The sequence below is a fragment of the Grus americana genome, chromosome 5 (genome assembly GCF_028858705.1).
Source record: "Grus americana isolate bGruAme1 chromosome 5, bGruAme1.mat, whole genome shotgun sequence".
Taxonomy (NCBI): Eukaryota; Metazoa; Chordata; class Aves; order Gruiformes; family Gruidae; genus Grus; species Grus americana.
Window position 1 is genome coordinate 645,210 of NC_072856.1, and position 20,300 is coordinate 665,509.

The 20,300-nt window shown below is 49.9% G+C and overlaps 2 protein-coding genes across 2 annotated transcripts; one reads left to right on the forward strand and one right to left on the reverse strand.

Annotated features, from left to right (window-relative positions):
* The first annotated feature begins 3,311 nt into the window (after positions 1–3,311).
* On the forward strand, positions 3,312–20,060 carry DNAJC17 (DnaJ heat shock protein family (Hsp40) member C17). The gene is made up of 11 exons (XM_054827133.1): positions 3,312–3,484; positions 5,618–5,687; positions 6,862–6,920; positions 8,474–8,561; positions 8,947–9,029; positions 9,495–9,591; positions 11,206–11,255; positions 11,783–11,860; positions 12,545–12,625; positions 13,378–13,506; positions 19,838–20,060. Exons 1-11 carry the CDS (start codon positions 3,407–3,409, stop codon positions 19,958–19,960), a joined length of 936 nt encoding a protein of 311 aa, XP_054683108.1. The 5' UTR covers positions 3,312–3,406; the 3' UTR covers positions 19,961–20,060.
* Positions 16,956–18,269, reverse strand: C5H15orf62 (chromosome 5 C15orf62 homolog). Its single transcript, XM_054827134.1, has 2 exons — positions 18,045–18,269; positions 16,956–17,610 (listed from the first exon to the last, which is right to left on the reverse strand). The coding sequence occupies exon 2, from the start codon at positions 17,484–17,486 to the stop codon at positions 16,956–16,958; it is 531 nt and encodes a 176-aa protein (XP_054683109.1). The 5' UTR covers positions 17,487–17,610; positions 18,045–18,269.
* Positions 20,061–20,300: the final 240 nt, after the last annotated feature.

Sequence of the window (20,300 nt, forward strand, 5' to 3'; positions counted from 1 at the left end):
GTGGCAGGGGCTCGCCCCTGCTGGGTCACGGTACTCTGCTCCTCTGCCCACAGGACGACAGATGGAGCCAGCAACGCTGGAGATGGTGGCAGCGAGTGACAGCACTGAAGCCAGGTAATTTGCCTGCAGGTCCACCCTGTGCCCCTGGGGGTACCAGGGTATGTCCCCGGGGCAGGGCCGGGCCCCTTGGAGCAGCCTGGCCCCAGCACAGGTGGGCAGGCCCTGGGGGGCACCAGTGTCCCCAGCCCCACGGCTCAGCACCCCTCCCTGTTTTGCAGGCGGCAAAATGCAGGCGGGCCACAGCTGCGCCCACTGCAGCAAGGCTGCCCAGGAGCTGCAGCGAGTGATGCTGTTGGCGTGGGCCAGGCCCAGAGCTTCACCAGGGCTGGGCTCCTTGGCCACGCTGGACCCTCGCATCTGGCAGGCGGCGTGGCAGGACCTGGAGGAGCTGGGGGAGCAGGGCTGCCTGCCCAGCCACAGCTGCAACTCCTCCATTTCCTCTGAGAGCTTCGGCCTCGCTGCGAGCCTGAAAAACATCGACCTGATCCCAGACAGAGCAGCCCCCGTAAAGCTGGGGCCCACCTGCTCCCTCGGACCCGTGCGTGGTGGCAGAGCATGGTCAGCCCTGAAGATGCACGTGGCAAGGAAAGGCCTGGAAGTGCAGCTGGGGGCCCTGCCCGTGCCAGTGCAGCTGTCCCAGCAGCGAGCGGCACAGCAGCAGGGACGTCGTGTCCTGCCGAAGCTCATCCAGCCGGGACAGAGACAGCCCTTGCCACGGCGTGGGCTGTGCCCCTCGCTGCAGGGGAAGGCGGATGCCATCGCAGACGTCATCAAAGCGAAGGAAGTCCGAAGGCTGTGGGGTGAACCCAACCCAACTGAGGAGTCCCTGGCTCTGCTGGTGCCGTGCCCCCCATTGCTGCTCACTCCTCTGGACCCGCAGCTCCCCCAGGGGCACAGCGTGTGGCGGCCCCGGGCCCTGGGACAGGCCAGCGCAGTGCGGCACCTTGTGAAGGGAAAGCAGGAGCCATGCAGCTGGCACGGCTCTGAGGAGTCCGTGCTTACTCCTGTGCCCCTGTGCACAAGGACAGCCGCCAAGCAGATGTCTCCCCCGGACCTCTCTGCAAGCAACCAGCACCTGGATGCTCCCCTCTGTGCCAACAGGGGCGTCTGCTCCTCCATCCAACCACCAGCGCTGGGGAACATTGTACGTGAGAGCATCCTTTGCCCTGATGGGACACTACCACAGAGGAAAGAGCTCCTGTGGCCTCTTGGTTTATCCTTGGCCCAGCCAGCCCTTCCCAGCCTGGACAACAAGGCAGCGGGACCAGCAAAAGGCCCAGCAGCAGCAGCAGCAGCTTCGGTCCCACCAAAGGAGGATGCTGGTCTTCATACCAACATTGCTACCACCCGAGGCAGGTGTGAGGCCGACCTTGCAGACATGAGCTGGCCTAATGCTGCGGCGCCCGTTGGTACCTCAAAGCTGGAATTGAGCCAGGAGATGCGCAGCAAACTCTGGGTGCACACGGCAAGGCGATGCCTGGAGATGAAGCTGCAAAAGCTGCCCATGGCAGTGCAGCAGTCCATGGAAATGCGGCATCAGTCACTGCCCCAACGCCTGTTGACTGGCCCTGGCTCCCCACGGACACACCATGCCAACACCCAGTTCCTCAAAGCCCAGTGCCTCTTGCAGCCAGACCAGGTTGCATGGAAGCAGCCCGAGGCATCCCTCGCCTGCCCGGTGGCCTCTGCAACACTGCCTTCCTGCCCGGCACCCACGTGTTGCTACAGCCCCGAGGCCACGTTTGTGCCAGAGGAGCAGCGCGAGACCCTGGGGACGCATGTCCACGCCAGGAAGCTGCAGCGCTGCAGGGCCCCGCTTGGCACAGAGGGGCCATCAGAGCGAGCAGTGCCCGCGGAGGAGGGCAGCCGGGCGGCCCTGCGGGACAGCACCCTGCCTGGCACACCCCGCACAGCCGCCACAGCACCCAGCACCTCCCTGGGCCCGGGCAGCTCCCCACCAGTCTCCCTCCAGACGCTGCGCTGGAGCAGGAGGAAGATCCTGCAGGCGTTGGAGTCTGGCTTTCAGGACATGGTCCGGAGCCGGAGCCGGCCAGACGTGCCGCAGAGCCCTGGCCCCACACCACCTCTTTCCCCTCCGTCGCACCTGGGGAAGGGGAGCGACAAGACGGCCGCGGGGCTGTGGGTGCCCACCATGTCAGCGGCAATGAGGAGACCTTGAAGAGGCTCGGGGGCGACACAGCTGGGAAGACGAAAGGGAAGAGGGGCCAGACAGTCACTCCTAGACTCCCATTAAAGCCTAGTTTTACCCCACTGCAAGAGTCGCTCTGTGTCTGTGAAGTGTCGGCAACCTCAGAGCGGGATGGGCCCGCAGGTGGTGGTGGGGGGGGGACGGACCAGGGAAGGGTGTCCCTGGGGCAGGGCGGTGCTGGCTGCTGCGGGGGGTCCCTGCGGGCGACACAGCCTGCTGCCCCCGTCCATGCCCTCCTGCCCGCGCCAGCCAGGGGACTTGAGTGAAGCCTTTGACACCGCTTCCCACAGCATTCTCCCGGAGAAAGTGGCTGCTCACGGCTCGGGCGGGCACGCGCTTTGCTGGGGAAGGGAATGGGCTGGCTGGCCGGGCCCAAAGAGTTGGGGTGAACGGAGTTAAGCCCACCCGGTGGCTGTCACAGGCGGTGTTCCCCAGGGCTTGGTGCTGGGGCCACTTCTCTTTAATAGCTTTATTAACGAAAAGGGGATGGGGTGCCCGTCAGCACGTTCGCAGATGACACCGCGTTGGGCGGGAGCGCTGATCCGCCGAGGCAGAGGGACGCGAGTCGAGGCGACTGTGTGAGGCTGAGCGGGGCTCAGTGCCGGGCCCTGCCCCGCGCCCACACCAACCCCGGGCAGCGCTGCAGCCAGGGGCAGAGCGGCTGCACGCCCCGGCGGAGCAGCACCCGGCCCAGGCAGCCAGCGGCATCCTGGCTTTGTCGGACACAGCGGGACCAGCATCGTGACGGGCCGGTTTGGAGCTTTTTCCTCCGACACCGACGCAAATCTCAGCGCAGACTCGCTACCACAGCGGCGAACGGCTTCACCACGCGGCTACGTCTCGCAGCCCTCGGCCCCAGCTAACCGCGGCGGCGCAAGGCCCCACGGGAGTTGTAGTCCCTCCGCAGCCTCGTCCCGCCTACAGCAGCCGCCGGAAAACTACATCGCCCGGCAAGCACCGCGCCCCCGCCGTGCCCGCTGGGAGCGCCGCGGCGGCGGGAATCACGATGCATCCTGGTATATGTAGTCGGGCTGCCCGCGGCTGCCGGTGCGGGAGGTGGTGAGTGGAGACTGCGTTTCCCGGCGGGCGGCGCGGGCCCGGCGGCAGGGAGCGGGGGGGAAGCCGGTCAGTGGCGAGATGGCGGTCGATAAGGAGCTGCTGCAGCTGGACCTCTACGGTCTGTTGGGGGTCGGCGAGAAGGCGTCGGAGAAGGAGGTGAGGGCCGCGGGCCGGGAACCCTGACGGGGCCGCTGGGAGGCTCGGGCCGGGGCCTCTCTCTTCCCTCCCCCGCCGCCTCCGGCCCGGCCCTTCCGCCCCCTCCTCTCCCTCAGGACCGGGGGCTGCGCTTGTCGCTCTCCGGGTGTTTAGCGGAGCGGTTGCTCCCCGCGCTGTTTCACTGTGGTATCGCTGTCGGCTGGAGCCGTTCGTACGTGGGAAAGCGCGTCTGTTCTGACGGTGGCTTTCTGCCCTCAACTGACCCTTCCCTGCTCCCCTCTTAAGCCTGTGGGGCGAGACCTGGCTTTGGAAGAGCGTGAAATCAGTCGGAGAGAACTGTGAAGCTCCGATGTTCCTTCTCTCGCCTTGTTTGTCGGTGTGCCCTCAGAAGGAAAGCTGCTCCTGTGCGTACCCAAAGTCCGGGTGTCGGAGGTTGGTTTAGGTGCTAAATGCCATGCGTCGTCTTTGTTAGTTTTGTGGGTTTGGAATGACATGTTTGTATTTTTCTGTAATTTAGTTGGAAGGTCAACACTGAACACAAGATTTCAGCAACGAAGCTGGGCAAGTGACCTTTCCAAGGGAAATAAGGCTCTGAGTAAAACTCCTTGTAACTGAGTGAACTTAAACTTGAGAGGAAATCTTTGATTTTCCTCCTTAGGCTTTCTCCTTGGTTTCGTGTTTTGTTTTTGGTTTGGTTTTTTTTTTCTTTGGCAATAAAGAGCAGTAGCAGTATAACAGGGTAAAAGTTGGAAGCTACAGTCTGGGCTCAACCAGCAATTGTGTCTGAGGCTGCCTGGGAATTCAACCTGCATGAAGCACAAAACGAGGGAATGAGCCGAGTGTAACACACAGGATTGAATGAAATGAAATGAAAGACTTTGGGTGACCTCAGCTTCGCTGCCGAGCTAGTCACTGGGGAAAAAGGATGAGAAAATGGATGTTATGGTTTAACTTAAAAACCTGACAGGTGTAATTTGGAGTGCTGATCCTTGATGTAAAGTACTCGCAGCAACCCACAGACCCTTTGTATGCAGAGCAGCGTGGCCGAAAGACACGAACAAAGGGGAGCGAGGCTGTTAAAGTAATTTAACCTCGCTGTTTAGAGACGCCTCACCTGAACTTGCCACGTAGAGTGGTTTATTGTAATAACTGATGCATGAGGAGGAGACTTACCTCTCTCTCAGCTGGAGTCCTGCTTAGGCAGGAGATGGCATTAGGCCGTCAGGCTTCAGCTGCATGTTTCCATTCCAAGAGCCTTGTCCACCAGGTGGTGCCGGGCCACCGCTTGTTCCACTCATTCTAGCAGAGGACAGCTTGGCAGCAGAACACTGCAGCTTTTCCTCCTTTCCTTCCTTGCACGCAGATGCTTCCCTGACAAGGGGAGCTCAGATTGTTGGAAGTGGCTCAGCTCAGACAGTTGTCAGTCTTTGTTTGAAGCGTAGAAGAGATTAAACAGGCTTTGGTCAAAATGTCCTCACCTTGCCAAACTCAGTTGTTGCAAAGTACATGGTACTTTCTCTGTCCCAAAGTTACAGCTGCAAGGAACACGGTATCCCTCTGGCTAGAAAACTGCCTCTGTGAACCAGACTTGGCTTTGACGATCGTGAGGTTTGACTGTTGTAATACAATCCACCTAGAAGTAAAACTTTGGGCTTTGAAAAGCTTAGACTCATGCAAAATATGGCTGCCTGCCTACTAAGTGTCCAGGGCTGAAATGCTTATCCTTGCAGTACAGTGTGATTAAAAAGGACAAGTCACTGTGTTGAGGTTGAAAATTGAGCTTTTCAGAGGTGTCTTGCTGTTGGAGAAGGCTGCTTTGCCTTTCAGTATGGGGGATAATGGAGCTATTGGCACTCCAGACATGGTCTTCATTTTCCGTTGGGCCTGAGGGACATCTAGTCATGCAAATGGATGTTGGTTCAACCACAGTCTTCTACTTATGATAAGGAGGTGGCTTAAATTAATCAAAAACAACAACAAAAGAAACCCTCTGAACAGTAACTTTTTGCTTCTGCAGTGGTTTGGTTTTGGGTTTGTTGTTTGTTTGTTTTTTTTCTTCCTCAAGTTGCTTTTCTCAACACAGACCAAACAGCACCAACCAAATTGAGCAAATCTCAACTCTGACTCTTGCAGGTTAAGAAAGCATACCGGCAGAAGGCCCTGACTTGTCACCCAGATAAGAACCCGGACAATCCCCGAGCAGGTAGGATGGGGCTGTGCAGACACAAACAACTCTTCACGTTTCTTCTCATGTGCGCAGACTCCTGGAAGTGGCTCTGCTTAACTTCAGGTCTGTCTTTGTGTGTAATTAAGGGAATGCCTGGGTATATGTCATGTGAAGTATACATATGAAGGACTAGGAGTTATTTTCATCACTATTAGAGCTCTGGTTTTTAAGGTTGAATGAATACATGTTGGTTTTAGAAACATCAATGTTATGTCAGTGCTGAAATTTTATTTGCACCTCTCAAAATCTTCCCACCCAGTACTTGAATCCTGGACCTTTGACCATGCTGTCCCCAGTGTTTACTGGCTGGTCACTATTTTAATTCATATCTCCCACAGTCAAAACTTCAATAGCCAGCTTATAAATCATATTATGTGTGGGTAATGTCCATTTTTGTCTTAGAGACAAGGCCCTGACTCTGTGGAACTGAGTATACCTAACCTGTTAGCAAGGGCTGGCTTCTGCAGCTACTCCCTTTAAGTTTTGTAGCTACAGGTAACAGCAGTGGTAACTAGAAGGATGCTGTTCATCAAGACACCTCAAAATAAACTTGGCTCTGTATCTTGCATTTTCAAATTTGATAGGCTACAGCCTTATGGATTGAAAATTTATAACTGTAGTACAGAGAGAATTTTTCCACCAAAAAAAAAAAAGATTTTAGCAGCAATGAGAGGCAAGCCGAGGGCCTTGATGTCTGCAGAAGTGATTTGAAGTATGTGAGGGGGCCTCCAGCTTATACGTGTAACCTTCCAGGAAGGAGGTCAGCAATATTGATATAAAACGCAAAGCTGAAAAGCTATTTGTATGAAGGGGAGCAATTTTTTGTAACAGTGTATTTCAGACTGACTGCAGGTTGAGTAATACATTTCTGTAGATGGGTTCTGTTGAATTCATGTTTGCAAGATTGCTGTTAAAATGAAATGGTCCCAGTTTTTGTTTCTCTGTTTCTTACACTGAAGCTTATGTAACAAGTGCTGTCCTCTGAGTTGAGGTCATCCTGGCTATAGACTGGCTTACAAATGCTTTGGAAGGATTATTCTTCTTTCTGATGTTCTGCAGGTCTCTTCCATAAGGGATTGTCTTTTCTGGTTCGCCTCCAGGCCACTGGCATGGTTTTCTGCATCTTACCCTTTTTTCTTCTAATTCCCAGCGGAAGTCTTCCACCAACTGTCTCAGGCCTTAGCCGTGCTAACAGATGCAGCAGCAAGGGTAAGGATGCCCGTCCCTCGGTGATGTTGGGATTGTGTGGTGTTACTCTCTGCAAGCATGCTGGAGAAGTATCGGAAACTCCCTTCCTGTCTGTCCTGCTCTCTTCTCTGATTGTGACTTTGTGAATGCGAGTCTCATCTGTTATTCCCTGTAGTCCTCCATGAGATCAAACAGTAGGTGCCAGATAAGAACTTGGACAAATGTTCTTTTTCTGGTTTGATGTGCTGGGAGTAGCTCTGTTCATTTGTTGCAAGGCTGAGATACCATCTTTAATAATGTGTTAGACAGGGACATATCACATTTAAAAAAATAAATGACAGCCACCACTGATTCAGGACGCGTTAAATTCCATGACAACGGTGCATTTGCAGTTCCCTTGAAGTCAGGGTCTGACAAATAAATAATATCTGGATGTGATTGCTAAGGCTCAAAGCCTTTTTTTACCATGGGGCACAAGAGACTTGTAAACAAAAAAGCTGAATCATAGTCACGATCTCTGTCCTTTCGCTGCAAGAGCTTTGCAGGCTGCCAGATGTAGCTTGGACTCTGTTCTTGCTGTGAGGAAGCAGCTGAGTGCCTGCTGCTCGAGGCCTGAGAGTAATCTGGATGTGTGAAGGGAAAGAATGAAAACAAAATAAAAATGAGTAAGTAACTCTATCCAGATAAACTCAGGAGAGAAGGCATATTAAAATTTTGAGTGATAAGGTTTAAAACCGTGACATCACTCTCCTCTTTCCAAACACTGGCAAAGTTTATAATCTCCCCTCCAAGGGGCAATTATGCTTTTGGCATCCAATAACTTTATGGTTTCTACATTTTAAAAAGGGAAAAGTCTATAGCGAACCCTTTCCATGCAGGAAGGAAAAATATCAGCTTTTTTAGCTTATAGAACAAGAGCAGTGCCTTCCTGTAGAACAATTTCACAAGTAATATTCAAGTATTTGTGCTGATCTGTGCTTTACCTACTACAGAAAGGTTCTGTGTAGGTTGATGAACACGTTATCAACTAGTTTAAACAGATGCCAGGGAAATTGCCAGTTTACCCCAGTTCTTAAGTCTCTATAGTGCTAAATGGATGCTGATGTGTTGCCGCTGAAGAATTGTGGTGCTCTTTGATCTAATACGTTCATGTGAGTCAAACATGTCTTGTGAATAAATCTTTTGTATAAAATAGACCTTTTTAATTGTAAAACTTCGCTCCAAACCTGATCTGGTACCAGTGCCCCATAAGCTACTTCTGGCATGTTCAGGGAACCAAAATATTCTTCCCACCTCTGAAGATGGGTCAGGCTTTCTCTCCAGTACACTTTGCAGTTGTTCCTGGACTTTCTCACCCTTCAGGCTCCATCTGGAGATCCTTGGGCCTCTTCTCATGTTTTCAGGATATTTGTGTTAACTTCCAACACTTTTAGGAGGAATGCTAGCAAGAGGCAGAAAATGCTTCACCTCTGCTTACAGTGTTTCAGTATCTGATCTCGCCTTTATTCACTGCTTTCCATTTTATCTTTTTCTGCTTTATGCAGTTTCACATTATTGTGTTGGTTCTTTGACAGGCGGCCTATGACAAAGTGCGAAAGGCTAAGAAGCAAGCAGCGGAAAGGACACAGAAACTTGACGAGAAGCGAAAGAAAGTAAAGCTTGGTAATAAAACAAAAACTTCATTTTCTCTTGGCTTGAAGTCTTCATGAGCTGGGTATTTGCACTTCACTGGAATTCACTGTTGATTAATCTGCTGTGCATTTGTCATGGCTCTGGTTTCATTATGCCCAGTATGATACCGTACCCATCTGAAATCTCCCACCGTCACAGCTGGGGATGGTCCTGCTCTGGGAAGGAGTTGGAGAGCTGGATGACTGTTAAGACTGCTGATACGTTGATGTGCCTGGGCAGGGAGAGGTAGCAGAGCTATCAATACTCTGCTTTGAAGCTGGTGTAGGTGTCGCCAAGTTTGTGATCTTTCCATCCGCCTCTGGTCAGCAGTGATAATTCTCTTTGGATTGTTTTAATTTTATTTCTTTCTCTGCAGATCTTGAAGCCAGAGAACGAGAAGCCCAGACCCGTGAGAGTGAAGAGGAGGAGATCAGGATAACAAGATCATTAGAACAAGAGGTAATGATAAATTCTTAAATCTCTCTGCTTCTTTTGAGAAAAATTGCTGAAAGTCTTTACAATCATCGTGAAAACCACGTGATGAGAAGCAGCAAATCTATGTATAGTGATCCTTCAGCCTTTTGGATTAATGGGCTCTGTGAAAGAGAGACACGTGGAAAGGATCTTGTAGCAGTCTGGCAAATGTGTCAGTCTTGGGTTTATTTTTTGCCTGCCCTTTTCCTTTTGCCTAGCAGACAATACCAACCCTATATGGTTGGTATATGCTGGCTGGTAGGAACTGTGTCACTAGGAACATAAGGGGTCTGATTTTATGGGCACTGGAGCTGTCACAGGGGAGCTAGCAGGGGGCTTGCCCCGGGAGACGGGTATAAGACTAAAGCTCTCCTTGGCAGTCATTAGCTGCCATGAACCAGCTGTGGAACTGTGCCCTTAGGTGTCCGTGCTGTCTTAACTCTGCTGTAGATAATACGCCTGCGTGAAGAAGGCTCCCGCCAGCTTGAGGAGCAGCAGAGACTCATTCAAGAACAGATCCGGCTTGAAAGAGAGCAGCACGTCCAAGGTGAGAACAGATGAGATTGGAGCCCTCGGCCAAACTATGTGCACATGGGACTCAGCTTTTCTGTAGGCAGAGCTCACGTGCAGATGCCGCATCCTGACTTGGTCACATTGCCGTATATAGGATCCTATTTAGGACCTTTTTCAGGGATAAGTCAAAAGCCTAGTATTTCTGTGGTGTGCTGCTCTTTAATACGTTGTTGCTGCTCCTTTTCAGTAAATATTCCAAGGCATTGACTCTAGACAGTTTGTGGAGCCCACAGTTAAGCTGGAGGGAGCCTGAAGTCCTGCTCATCTGTCACAATTACAGCAGTCAGTGTTGCAGACTCAAAACAGGGAATGGGTCAAGTTTGCAAAAACTGCACTGGCTTGCTACTTCTGTATCCCCCGGAAAGTTCTCAGTACTTATCACCCAAAGAGACTCAGTATAGAGAATAATGTTTTGTTCAGCTTATGGTTGCTGAGACTTTGCTTTCCAGAACTTGATTCTCTGCTGTTCCTTGGGTGTACGCAGTCCTTGTCCCAGGTTGGTACAAAGACCAGCAACAAATCTGTCAGGAAATGAGCAACGTGCTGCAATCTGTGCTGCTGTACAGCAATAGGTAGTTATCATGTTTGAAGTTGTCTCCCTCTAATTCTCGTGGGCTGTTCAGTAGCTGTAGTTAGCCCCCTTCATACAGGAGGGGATGAGATTTTTCCAGAAGCCCAAAACCTCATCCTGAACCTCACTCCCATCCACACATCTCTATATTGAATTGTCTTTTTTAATATTCTGTATCTCTGTGGGCTTAAAATACAGTTTTATGTGTCAGAAAGTTCTGTTGTTCTTTTCAAAACTAATTAGAGCGCTGTTCAGGTTTTCAGTTCAATGGGAGGATTTATTGTCTCTTGCTTCCTACTCCTTTTGTTCTGGCAGAGGCTATAGGATAAGATCTGTTGCTTTCTCACAGGAATAATATTCATCTAATGAGTTTAAAAAAAAAAAATCCATAACCACCACCAGAGGTCCAGATGCAGAAAGTCTTTTTGGGGTCACCAGGGTTTTCCTGTAGGACTGTAGGTAAATCATTCAGCCCACCCTAGCCTTTCTTAACTTAATTTCACATGCCAGGAATTGGGGAAGATGTTGAGCACTTGCTTAGCGTAAAACACTTTGAGATCCTTGCAACGAGAGGGCATCATTATAAAGTATTTAGTTGCAGGGCCAGATTAAATTCTTAGGCTATGCTATCTTTTTTTTGTCTAACCTTAATTTTTCCACACTTGTTCCCACCAGCACAACCCTCTTGCAGGGAAAAATGTTGTCTCCTGCTGGTCCCCTGTTGTCTCCTGTTGGTCTCCTGCCTGTATTTTTACTTAGCTGTTTCTAGCCTTGATCGTGGCAAGTCTGGGCATTGTAGAAGGGAAAAGTGCTGACATCCAGTATTCAGGCTGTACTGCAGTTCCTGCTGATAGTGTTGCACAAGATTTTGGGGGCTGAAATGGTCTAGTGGAAATCCAGAAGTGTTTGCTATTGCCATACATACATTTTCAGGGCAAATTTTGTGCTAAATGCTCTTTAGCCAAGGAGTTTTCACCCATGTCCTTTTTTTTTTTTCTTCTCCTTTCCCTTCTTCAGGCCAGCAAGAAAGAAATGGAGCAGAAGGCAAAATAACTCCCAAACTCAAGGTAAGACATCATTACAAAGCCGGGCATTGGGGGAAAACTGATAGAACATTATGTAGCTTTGGAAGACAGAAGGGACACTTCAACTCTGCTGAACTGGCATGTCCTTTAGAGGAACTTCACCTCCACTGTACTGTCTGATGTGTATCATGCATACGAACAGCTCCTGTCACTGCCTTTAAGATACCCTTCCTCTCTCGCACTTTTCTCTGCTGTCTGGTCTAGAGTTTTGAGCCTGAAATTGAGTTGTCTCTGCTTTAGGCACAGGCAAACATCTGCTTATTACCCTGATATAGCCGCTAGTATGCTTTGAAGTATTATCTTTTTTATTTCAGTGAGCAGTGTTTCTCCCAATTCCCCAAATAATTTGTTCCCTTTGCACATTCTGATGTTGAAATCACTGTCTTGGCAATTCTGGGAGTGTAGCTGTAAATAGCAGACTTAATTATTGTGCAGGTGGCAGGAGCTGCACTGAATGTGGCAACATGTAGTCAAATGGACAAAATTAACTCGTCGTGTTTATTTCCCAGCTAAAATGGAAATGCAGGAAAGAAGATGAGACAAGAGGGGGATACTCAAAAGACGTTCTGTTGCGGATCCTACAAAAGGTCCTGTCTGACGCTTTCCTACTTCTTGATCTTCCCCTGCTCTGAATGGTATAAGAAAGGGTAGTAAATTCTGGGAAGGTACTTAAAAACCAGAGTGGTTCACTTTTTTTTCCTCTGTCCACCTTTCTCACTTTTGCTGTTTTCAGAGATCAGCAGCATGATTGATTAGCTGTGAGCTGCTCCCCAGCTAGCACCTCTGTCTCATTCCCAGCAGGGACTCCTGCTGAAACAGAGCACCTGCAAACTCTTCCAACTGAATGGTTCATGCCCTGGATAAAAGTTAGACTGGCTGTGGTGCACTTTTGCCTTCGCTCAAAGCACCATTCATTAGCTGCTGTGGGAAGTTCAGAGACAGGAATAGACAAGCCTTTGATCTGATTAATCCCAGCATGTGGTCTTTATTTTCCCTTCATGCAAGTATCTCCTGTAGTCCTGGCTCTGAGCTGAGCAGCCCTCTTGCACTGGGGCTTGCTAGAAGCAAAGTGTGTAGCTCCATGCCTCCCCAGAATTATTTCCCAGAGGGACAGAAATTATGACAGGTTGGGTTCAGTGGAAGCATCGTGCAGGACAGGGTGATGGCTTAAGCTTCATGTCTGTGAAAACATGTGTTTTCTCTGCATTCATTCCGTAGATAAACTTGACTTCTGGGTCTGTAATTAAGTTTTTCTTTCTTTGTTGTAACAGTATGGCGATGTGCTCAATTTGTTGATCTCAAGCAGGAAGACTGGGAGTGCAGTCGTGGAATTTGCTACGGTTAAGGCTGCTGTAAGTCTGGTGGAGACCACAGACGTGTGGTGGAGAGTGGGCAAGAAGGGGTGTTGTGGAAGGGGAGGGTTAGCAGCCTGATGGCCCAGAGATGCTGCCCTGTCATTAAGGCAGTGGAGAAGGGTAATGAGAGTCTAAAGGTACAGATGCACGGAGGGAGTGGCAAAGCTGGAGGCATAAACCCAGAGTAGATCATGCACATCAACAAACAGGCTGTGCACGTAAAAGGCTGAGGAAGGAGACACTGCTTTAAAAAGCAGGCTCTGAGCCATTTACTCAGCTCTCACTGAAGGTAAATTACCCATTGTGGAGATGGGCTTAATGAGTTTTAGAGGTTATATCAGGCGTTTGCAGTTTAAAAGAAATCAAAAGGCCTTGAGTCACTATGAGTTATAATAATTCATGTGACTGTGGAAACAGAAATCATCAGTTACCCTTAATGTTAGTAGTTCCATCAACTTAGACTCCGGTACAGCAGAAGTTTATTTCTTGTCACCTGTTCTTCCCCTCATATATCCAAACAATCAAACCCCCCAGAATTGTCTGGGACCTGTTTATCAAAAGTACTGGCCAGCGATACGTTCTGTCGATGCAGACATGGACCTTAAAGGGTGCTTGTCACGTAGGGCAGCTGTGACATCTTCACTGTTTGTGCCCTGCTTGGCCTCGATGCCAGGCTGAGATGGAAAAATTCTTGTGAGGGAGTGGGGTCTGATATGCAGGTGGTGATGGCACAATGTTTTCATTGTTAGGAGATGGCTGTGAAGAATGAAGTTGGCCTGATAAACAATCCTCTAAAGATTTCCTGGCTGGAGGGCCAGCCCCGGCACAATCCTAGCCCTGTCCTTTCTGACAGCACTAGTCAGCCTAGGACTTCACAGGTAAGGAGACATAGGCTGCTGTTACATAAATCTGTTTCTAAGGCAACCCAACTTAACAGTGTGTTTTGTGTTGATGGTAAGATATGTTGATTCCCAGCAGAGCCGAAAAGAAGCTCTTAATGAAAGGCCTGGCTTTCTGATGAGCCTTTTTGTGCTGAAGCAGTGGCTTTTTTAAAGGACCTTTTGCTTGAGTAGCAGCACACTGAGAACACAAGCTGTTTGCGTGACTGGATCTTCACACAGTCTCACTCCCTCTCTTCCAAGTGAAAAACAAGGATGTTCCTTGCTCAGCCCAAAGCCTCTCATGCCATTCTTCTGGAATTTTTTCTAATATGCTTTGACTCTGGGAATACTCTGGCTGATAACTGGTTGAAATGGGTCTCCTAGAAGGTCTTTGGGTTATCCTAGTTTTGTTCAGGGTGGTATATCTTCAGTTAGGATGCATGTTCTTTGTCTGAGCAGCCCGGCCTGGGCAGCATAGCTTCCCGGACGAAGGCAGTTATAGCATCGTAGGAGCCGGGCAGATCTCCATGCACGATGTAGAACCAGTGAGAGTCCTGCAGACACAGCAGATTCACAGAGGTGGCCAGAGTGTTAGAAGGCAAATTGGGGAGAAAAGCAGACTCAAATCCAGTTTATCCAAGTATCTCTTGCTAGTAGAGAGTGAGAACTGGCTCTGAAGAGCTCATTCATACCTAAGGGGGTTGCTGGTGCAGGTGGAGCTCGGTGGTGGATTCTTGCCTCTGTGGGTTCAAAAGCCCTGGCTTTTGACTGAGTTTATCTTGGCTTGTTTCCCTGGCCAGAGCTTGCTAGTGTGGAACTGCAGCGTCTGCCTGCTGTGAAGGATTAGCTTGGTGGAGCAGCAAGGGAGAGCAGGCTGAAGCAGCAAATGGTGTTCACGCTGTGTGGAGGTGGTGACTCAATTCTGCCCAGCACAGCCTCGTCTATCCCATATTAGCTCTCAAAATGGTGAGGAGTTATGGCCAGTGACTTGCATCCTTTCCCAAGAATTGCACTGCTGATGCTTGTCTGTCCTTTCTACTGCTTTTATGTGTAAGCAGCTGCAATTTCTTTGATTACATAGCAGGCTTGCTGTCTGCGCTAATATCTCCAAGCTGCTCTGGTTCCTGCTTTTCCTAGTTCCTACTCCAGACCCTCCCCAAATCCTGCTGCTGCTTCCACTAGGATGCTTCCAAAATCTGTAATGTGCTAATAGCTTCCCTTGGCTGTACTGCTTCCAGTTGACTTATTCTTTGTCCTCAGCTCTTCAACTCTAGACCACGCAAAATGAGCTCTTTCAGATATCTCTTGCCACTGCCTCAGCCTACTCCCTGCCTCATCGTTTCATACCCAGTCTGGCTTCCCAGCCATCAGGGTCCACATTCTTGCTTTCAAGCTGCGCTAATCTCATTCTGATTTAAGCTGCCCTCACTTCCCATTTGCTGCTCCCTCCGTGTTGCTCCTATTTTTGTCTAGATCCACCCCCGTGTTTGCTCCCACTCGCCGCAAATGCGGCTCCTTCCCCGCTCTGCTTCGGAGAACAGCCGAAGCCCTGCAGCGTTCTCATGGCAACGCACTCGCTACTCATCCGCTTCAGAGCTGTGTCTGCACCCTGCCTGGGGTGGCCAGCCAGGAGCCGTGCGCCAAAGTCTTCAAATAAAGGACAGCCACACGCTAACTAGACCAGGGGAGCTTTGGAAGCAGCTCCCAGGTGAAAGCAAGGCTGACTGTTGAAAAGTCGTGCTGTGAGGAGGCAGTGAGTTGCAAGATACTTGCCTCCGCAGTCTCGGTTGGCTTGTTTTCTTCTACAGCAATGGGTGCGTGTTGTCCAGCAGTTCCTGGAGAGCTGCTGGAGCCAAACAGGCGAGTTTTGCTTGAATTACAAAAGCTGTGGATTGGGCCAGTGTTACTCCAGGCTGTTTGAGAGCAATGACTATTTGATTGCTGCAGCTCTGAGTGCTTCAAAGCACACACCAGCTGTACAATGCTGTGAAGAGCGTGTTTTGCCACTACAACAGCGTGAAGCACTTGGTTCTGGGAAGGTCTTCCTTGCACCTTTAGTAGTAGGATCTCCCTGCCAGTGCTCCTCACTCATTTTGGGCCATGCGCTCAGCCATATTAAAGTGCTGAGAAAAGCCTTCTGTCTAGCACTCTTGCATCTTTTCTAAGCTCCTTTGAGGTTCCATAAAGTTTGTTTTACACTGTCTGACTTTACAGCCTGACGTGAATCTGGTAGGTTAAGAGCCGTCTGTGCCTTCTCTGAAGTGTCTCTGTGCTTTGCTGTAGCCAGCTTCCAAAGCTTAGGGTTATCTGTGTGCATGGAGGTTTTATTTTTTTAAAAAGAGCTTTAGTATCTAATCTAGCTATGAAAAAGTTAAGATTTGGTGACCCAGTAGTTTCTGCAGTGTCCTTTCAATAGTTTGCCCCAATACTGCCTAAAATGTTCTGGGCCTGGGAGAGCCCTTCCCACTGCCCAGCTCATGGGGTAAAGATCTGCTCACTTCAAGGGGCTTGACCTGAACTCTGTGCACCCTCCTCAGGGGAAGATAAAGTACCAGCAGCTCTAGCCTTCTCCCAGCCCAGAAAAGCAGAGCCACCCTGCTTCCCCACCCTCTTAAAAACCTGCAGGGGCAGAGAGGATAGATCTTGGTCACTACAGATCAGGGACCTGTGCTCTTGGGGCCTGGGCTTTTTCTGGCTTGCTACCAATGAAATGAGGCAACAAGACGCTTCCAGTCACAGATACATTTATTCTTCCAGATCTGTACAGCTGATCAGTGCATGCTTCAAGCAGCAGTTTCTAGAGAAATTTCTTCTGCTAGTAAGATAAACAAACTGCTGTTGCTGTATTATGAGCCTATGTGGATGCTTACCTGTTTCCAGGCTGGGAGTGCCAACTGCACTTGAGTTAGGGGAAAAGAAACCCACAAGGAAAAAAAGGAGGAACGTATTTGATTTTTCACATCCAAACACGGTGGGAGAAGAAACACCAGTTTCTATCTCTTGACCCTTGCCGTAGCTATGGCTTTGAGATGCAATGCTATTGTCTCCTTGCAAGCTGCCTGCTTTTCCACCAACGATGTATGCCACGTCCCTTTCTGTCTGTGTGCCGCAGTGTCACAGCCACATCCTCAAAATAACCAGTCTTTTGCCAAACAATGCCATTCTTCCACGAGGAGGAGACGCACAGTCGAGAGTGGGAAATTCCCAGCGTGGAGAGTGGAAACTTGCCCACGAGGTTCCAGCAGACAGTGCTGTCATCTGAGCATGGAGCCTGCGAGCTCTGCTCTGAAGGACTCCTTGGCAAGGACAAGGACAGTCTGTGGTGGGTAAGGCGAGAACAACAAAACAGGCCACACACAACAGGAATGCTGCAGTATCCTTCCTCCCGCTAGGACTAGAGAAATGGCAGCAGTAAGTAAATGTGATATGTTAAATGATAAATACCTTCAAATGGCGTAATCTCTTGGATTCTGTTTCCTGAGGGTCTGCAGAACATCCTCAAGAAGCGATAGCCCCAAATCCACTTTGAAGGACAGGAAGGGATCAGACAGGTCAGAAAGAGCGGTGCCGTTCTGGGAGCCTGCCTCTGAGGTCCCGCAGTCTGTAGCCTGGTCCTTGTGGAACTGAGTTTGAGTGGCTTTGTGGTATTGATGAGTAGCACCAGAAAAGGAGATGTCAGAGTGAGAATCTGTGTGATCAATGATGTTAGGGCAGCTAGAACTGTCCAGGTACAGCCGGGGAGGCTTGGGAGGTGCTTGTGCCTTGGCCAGGTTCTGCTCACTCTGACATGACAGGTAATCAGACTTGTCCTTCAGATCCCTCAAGCATTCCCTCTTCTGGCACTGTCCATCGTTGTCCAGAGTGTGGCTGTTCTGATTCAAGATGATGACTTGGTTGCCCAGCTTTTTGTGCCTCCTGAGTGAGAAACGTCTGAAGAACGTTGTGGACTTAATGGACCCTCTCCGCCAAGTATCCATGCTGATGAAAGACAACGAGGAGAAGGAAGCTGCTGACTCTTCGCAGTCAGGTGTTGGACTTAAGTCGCAGGATCAGCAGCAAGCCGCACAACAGGAACAACCTCTTCCTTCCCTGTTCCTGTAGCTGGAAGGAAAACAGAGAGGCTGGTATTGCAGGAAATGCAAACTTTGCGCTACGTCCCTGTGTTAAGGAGCAATCGGCCTGTCTTAGATATAAAGGAGTCTCCTTCCACAGTGGAGAAGGAATGGCGATGTCTGAGCTTGTTAAATCTGTGCTGCAGAAACAAGCTGGTGAAGAATAGCAAAGGCAGACAGTCACCATGAGAACAGATTTAATCTAGCATCTAGAACAGAAGGGCACTCTGGTACCATGGTAACCAGCCACCTTCGTGGTGAAGGGCACAGTATAAAAATCTCAGTGGGTGGGTAGGAAGGGAGACGGTGACTCAGTCACACTGAAGGAAACCAAAGAAATACAGTCATTTGGAAACTGAAAAAGCAACAAAACGCAGATGTAAAAGACAAACATTAGGAAAATTGAATGCAAAAGGGACTTACGCTGTGTCGGAGCAGCACCTGAGTCTGTCAGGCGGCAAGAAGGAACTGCTGAAGCACTCGGAGAACTGTGACCACCACGTTCACAGGTACGCTGGGACGTTGGAAGAAGCAAGTCCAGGGACGATTCAGCCAGGTTGGACCCGGAACGCTAAAACTCCCCAATGCCTCCTTCTCTTCATGTGCCTCCTGTCAGTGCTTCCCAGGCTGCAGCTCCCTGTGCGTATGTATTTGTTTTGAGCCAAGCCCTTGCTGAGTCAGCCACGTCAGAAACTGGGTTTTACACTATTGGTAATTGCCAGGATTGCAGGAAGTAGGTGTGTAGAGTGGCAAAGCATCGGCCCACACGCTGCCTGGGGAGAAAGCAAGCTCCCTCAGAGGCACCCAGATCGCTTGAGAACTGGCGATGGGAATGTCGACCTGGAGCCCATCTTGAATCAAACCGTTTCTTCTCTTGGCGCTCTCCCTTCTGCCACTTCAGATGGCTTCTTGTGTCGGCAGGGCTCCCAAATGAGGCCGGAAATGATCTCGTCTGTTTTAAATTTAAACCCAGAGTGTGAGGTAGTCATTCAGGTTTGTACGGGTGATTCATCTGCATGAGGCTCATGTAGGCTATTTCATTCAGCCAAGCAAATGAGAGTAAGTATCTGTGGTTAGTGGACAGGAACTTTGAAGAACCTAGTTCTGCCACTGAAGGCTGATACAATCTGGTGCTTTCTCAGACACTGTGAACCTCTGTGCTGTGCAGCACTGAAAGATTATTTCATTCATGCAGGTCCTAAAATACCAATTATGGCGTATTAGTCTCTTAATTTCCCCGTCCAAGTTTTTCATCTGTTGTGGGCTTCTATTTTGTCCTTGCAGGCAGACACTGCAGCTGGAGGAACCACTTCGCTGGCACCTGATAACAAATTTGCACTTGCTCCATTTTCATGGAGAATCTTATTTAGCTATTCTATTGCCTGATCATCCCTTTATTTTCTAGTTAAGATGTCCTTAACTCACCACTAAATCTAGTTCCTAGAAAAGTGAATGTGAGATTTTTATTTTCTCATTCACCTTCTGTCAAGACGCTTTTAGTTCTACCTGAACTGTCAAGCAAATGAGATGGATGTTTCCAAGCATTGCAGAGCTCTGAATACATCTGAAATAGTAAGGCCACCTACTAATGTTAAGTGGCTTTTGAAAGCAGAGTGCCAAAACCACCACTTTGTTCTGCGATAGCAGCTGTCATCTGCTGCCTACATTTATTAGGTAGAGTCTGCAATCACCACTTGGTTGACGTGACAGTTGCTGCCACACACAGCAGAAAGGCTCCACGAGCTTTTGAGAACTGAAACGCTCTTGTGCCAGGTTTGGGAACATACCTGATGGTTTTCTTTCTGCAGCCACTTTTGTGACTAAACCGCAGGAAGGTTTGATTTTTTTTTAATGGCATTAGTCTTTATAACAGATGAAGCATATGTGAGACTTTGTGCAGTGGTGTTGTGCTTGCAGAGCAAGCTTGTCACCCAAAATAAGCAGCCCCAGCGAGGCAAGCCGTGCGCCCCTGTCCACCCTTGTTGTGAGCAGGGAATAGCTCCAGCAGCAAGAGGGTGATTCGGGCTCCCTGCCTGTCCCGCTCGGTCTCGGTAACACCGTTAGGAAGCCAGCCGGTTCCTGCAGGCCAGGCAGCTTGCACACCTGGGGTCCTGCTGCCACGAACCACCTTCCTGCACGCTGTGAGCGTCGCTTATAGAGAGCGGGGCTGGGGTAGGGACTGTCCTTCACAGGTTGCGTTTGTTTTCCGCCCCTAGGCATCCATGGTGTCAGAGCGGGATTACGAGAGCCTGGTGATGATGCGGATGCGCCAAGCAGCAGAGAGGCAGCAGCTCATCGAACAGCTCCAGCGAGAAGATGAGGAAGAGTCTCACACCTAGCATGAGAGTATGGATTCTCCCCACCCCACCATTCTTCCTTTCTAAAGCTGTTTCTTAAATTAAGTCAATAAACCCCTTTTTCTAAAATCATTGTAGGAATACAGGCTCTCAGTGACTGTAGCCCTTATCCCTTTCCAGAGCAGGGGAAAAAACGGCTGCGTAAGTGTCAGAGTGAGTGTATTAACGTGTCAGTGTGTACTCGGAGCAGCTGCCCGGGCACAGAGGGTTGGGTGTCAGAGGTGTCATCAGAACACCAAACCCTGGTGCTGCTTTTAGTTCCTGGAAGCTTGTTCAGGAGCTGTAGATCCAGAAGGCTTTAAAAGAACCCACGGGAAGACTA

Excerpts from the sequence above, each read along its gene's own strand:
- C5H15orf62 (XM_054827134.1), bottom strand. The coding sequence starts at position 17,486 with ATGGATACTTGGCGGAGAGGGTCCATTAAGTCCACAACGTTCTTCAGA.
- DNAJC17 (XM_054827133.1), top strand. The coding sequence starts at position 3,407 with ATGGCGGTCGATAAGGAGCTGCTGCAGCTGGACCTCTACGGTCTGTTG. Across the intron at positions 11,861-12,544 it reads TGTTGCGGATCCTACAAAAG|TATGGCGATGTGCTCAATTT; the intron begins GTCCTGTCTGAC and ends TTGTTGTAACAG. Across the intron at positions 13,507-19,837 it reads GTCAGCCTAGGACTTCACAG|GCATCCATGGTGTCAGAGCG; the intron begins GTAAGGAGACAT and ends TTCCGCCCCTAG.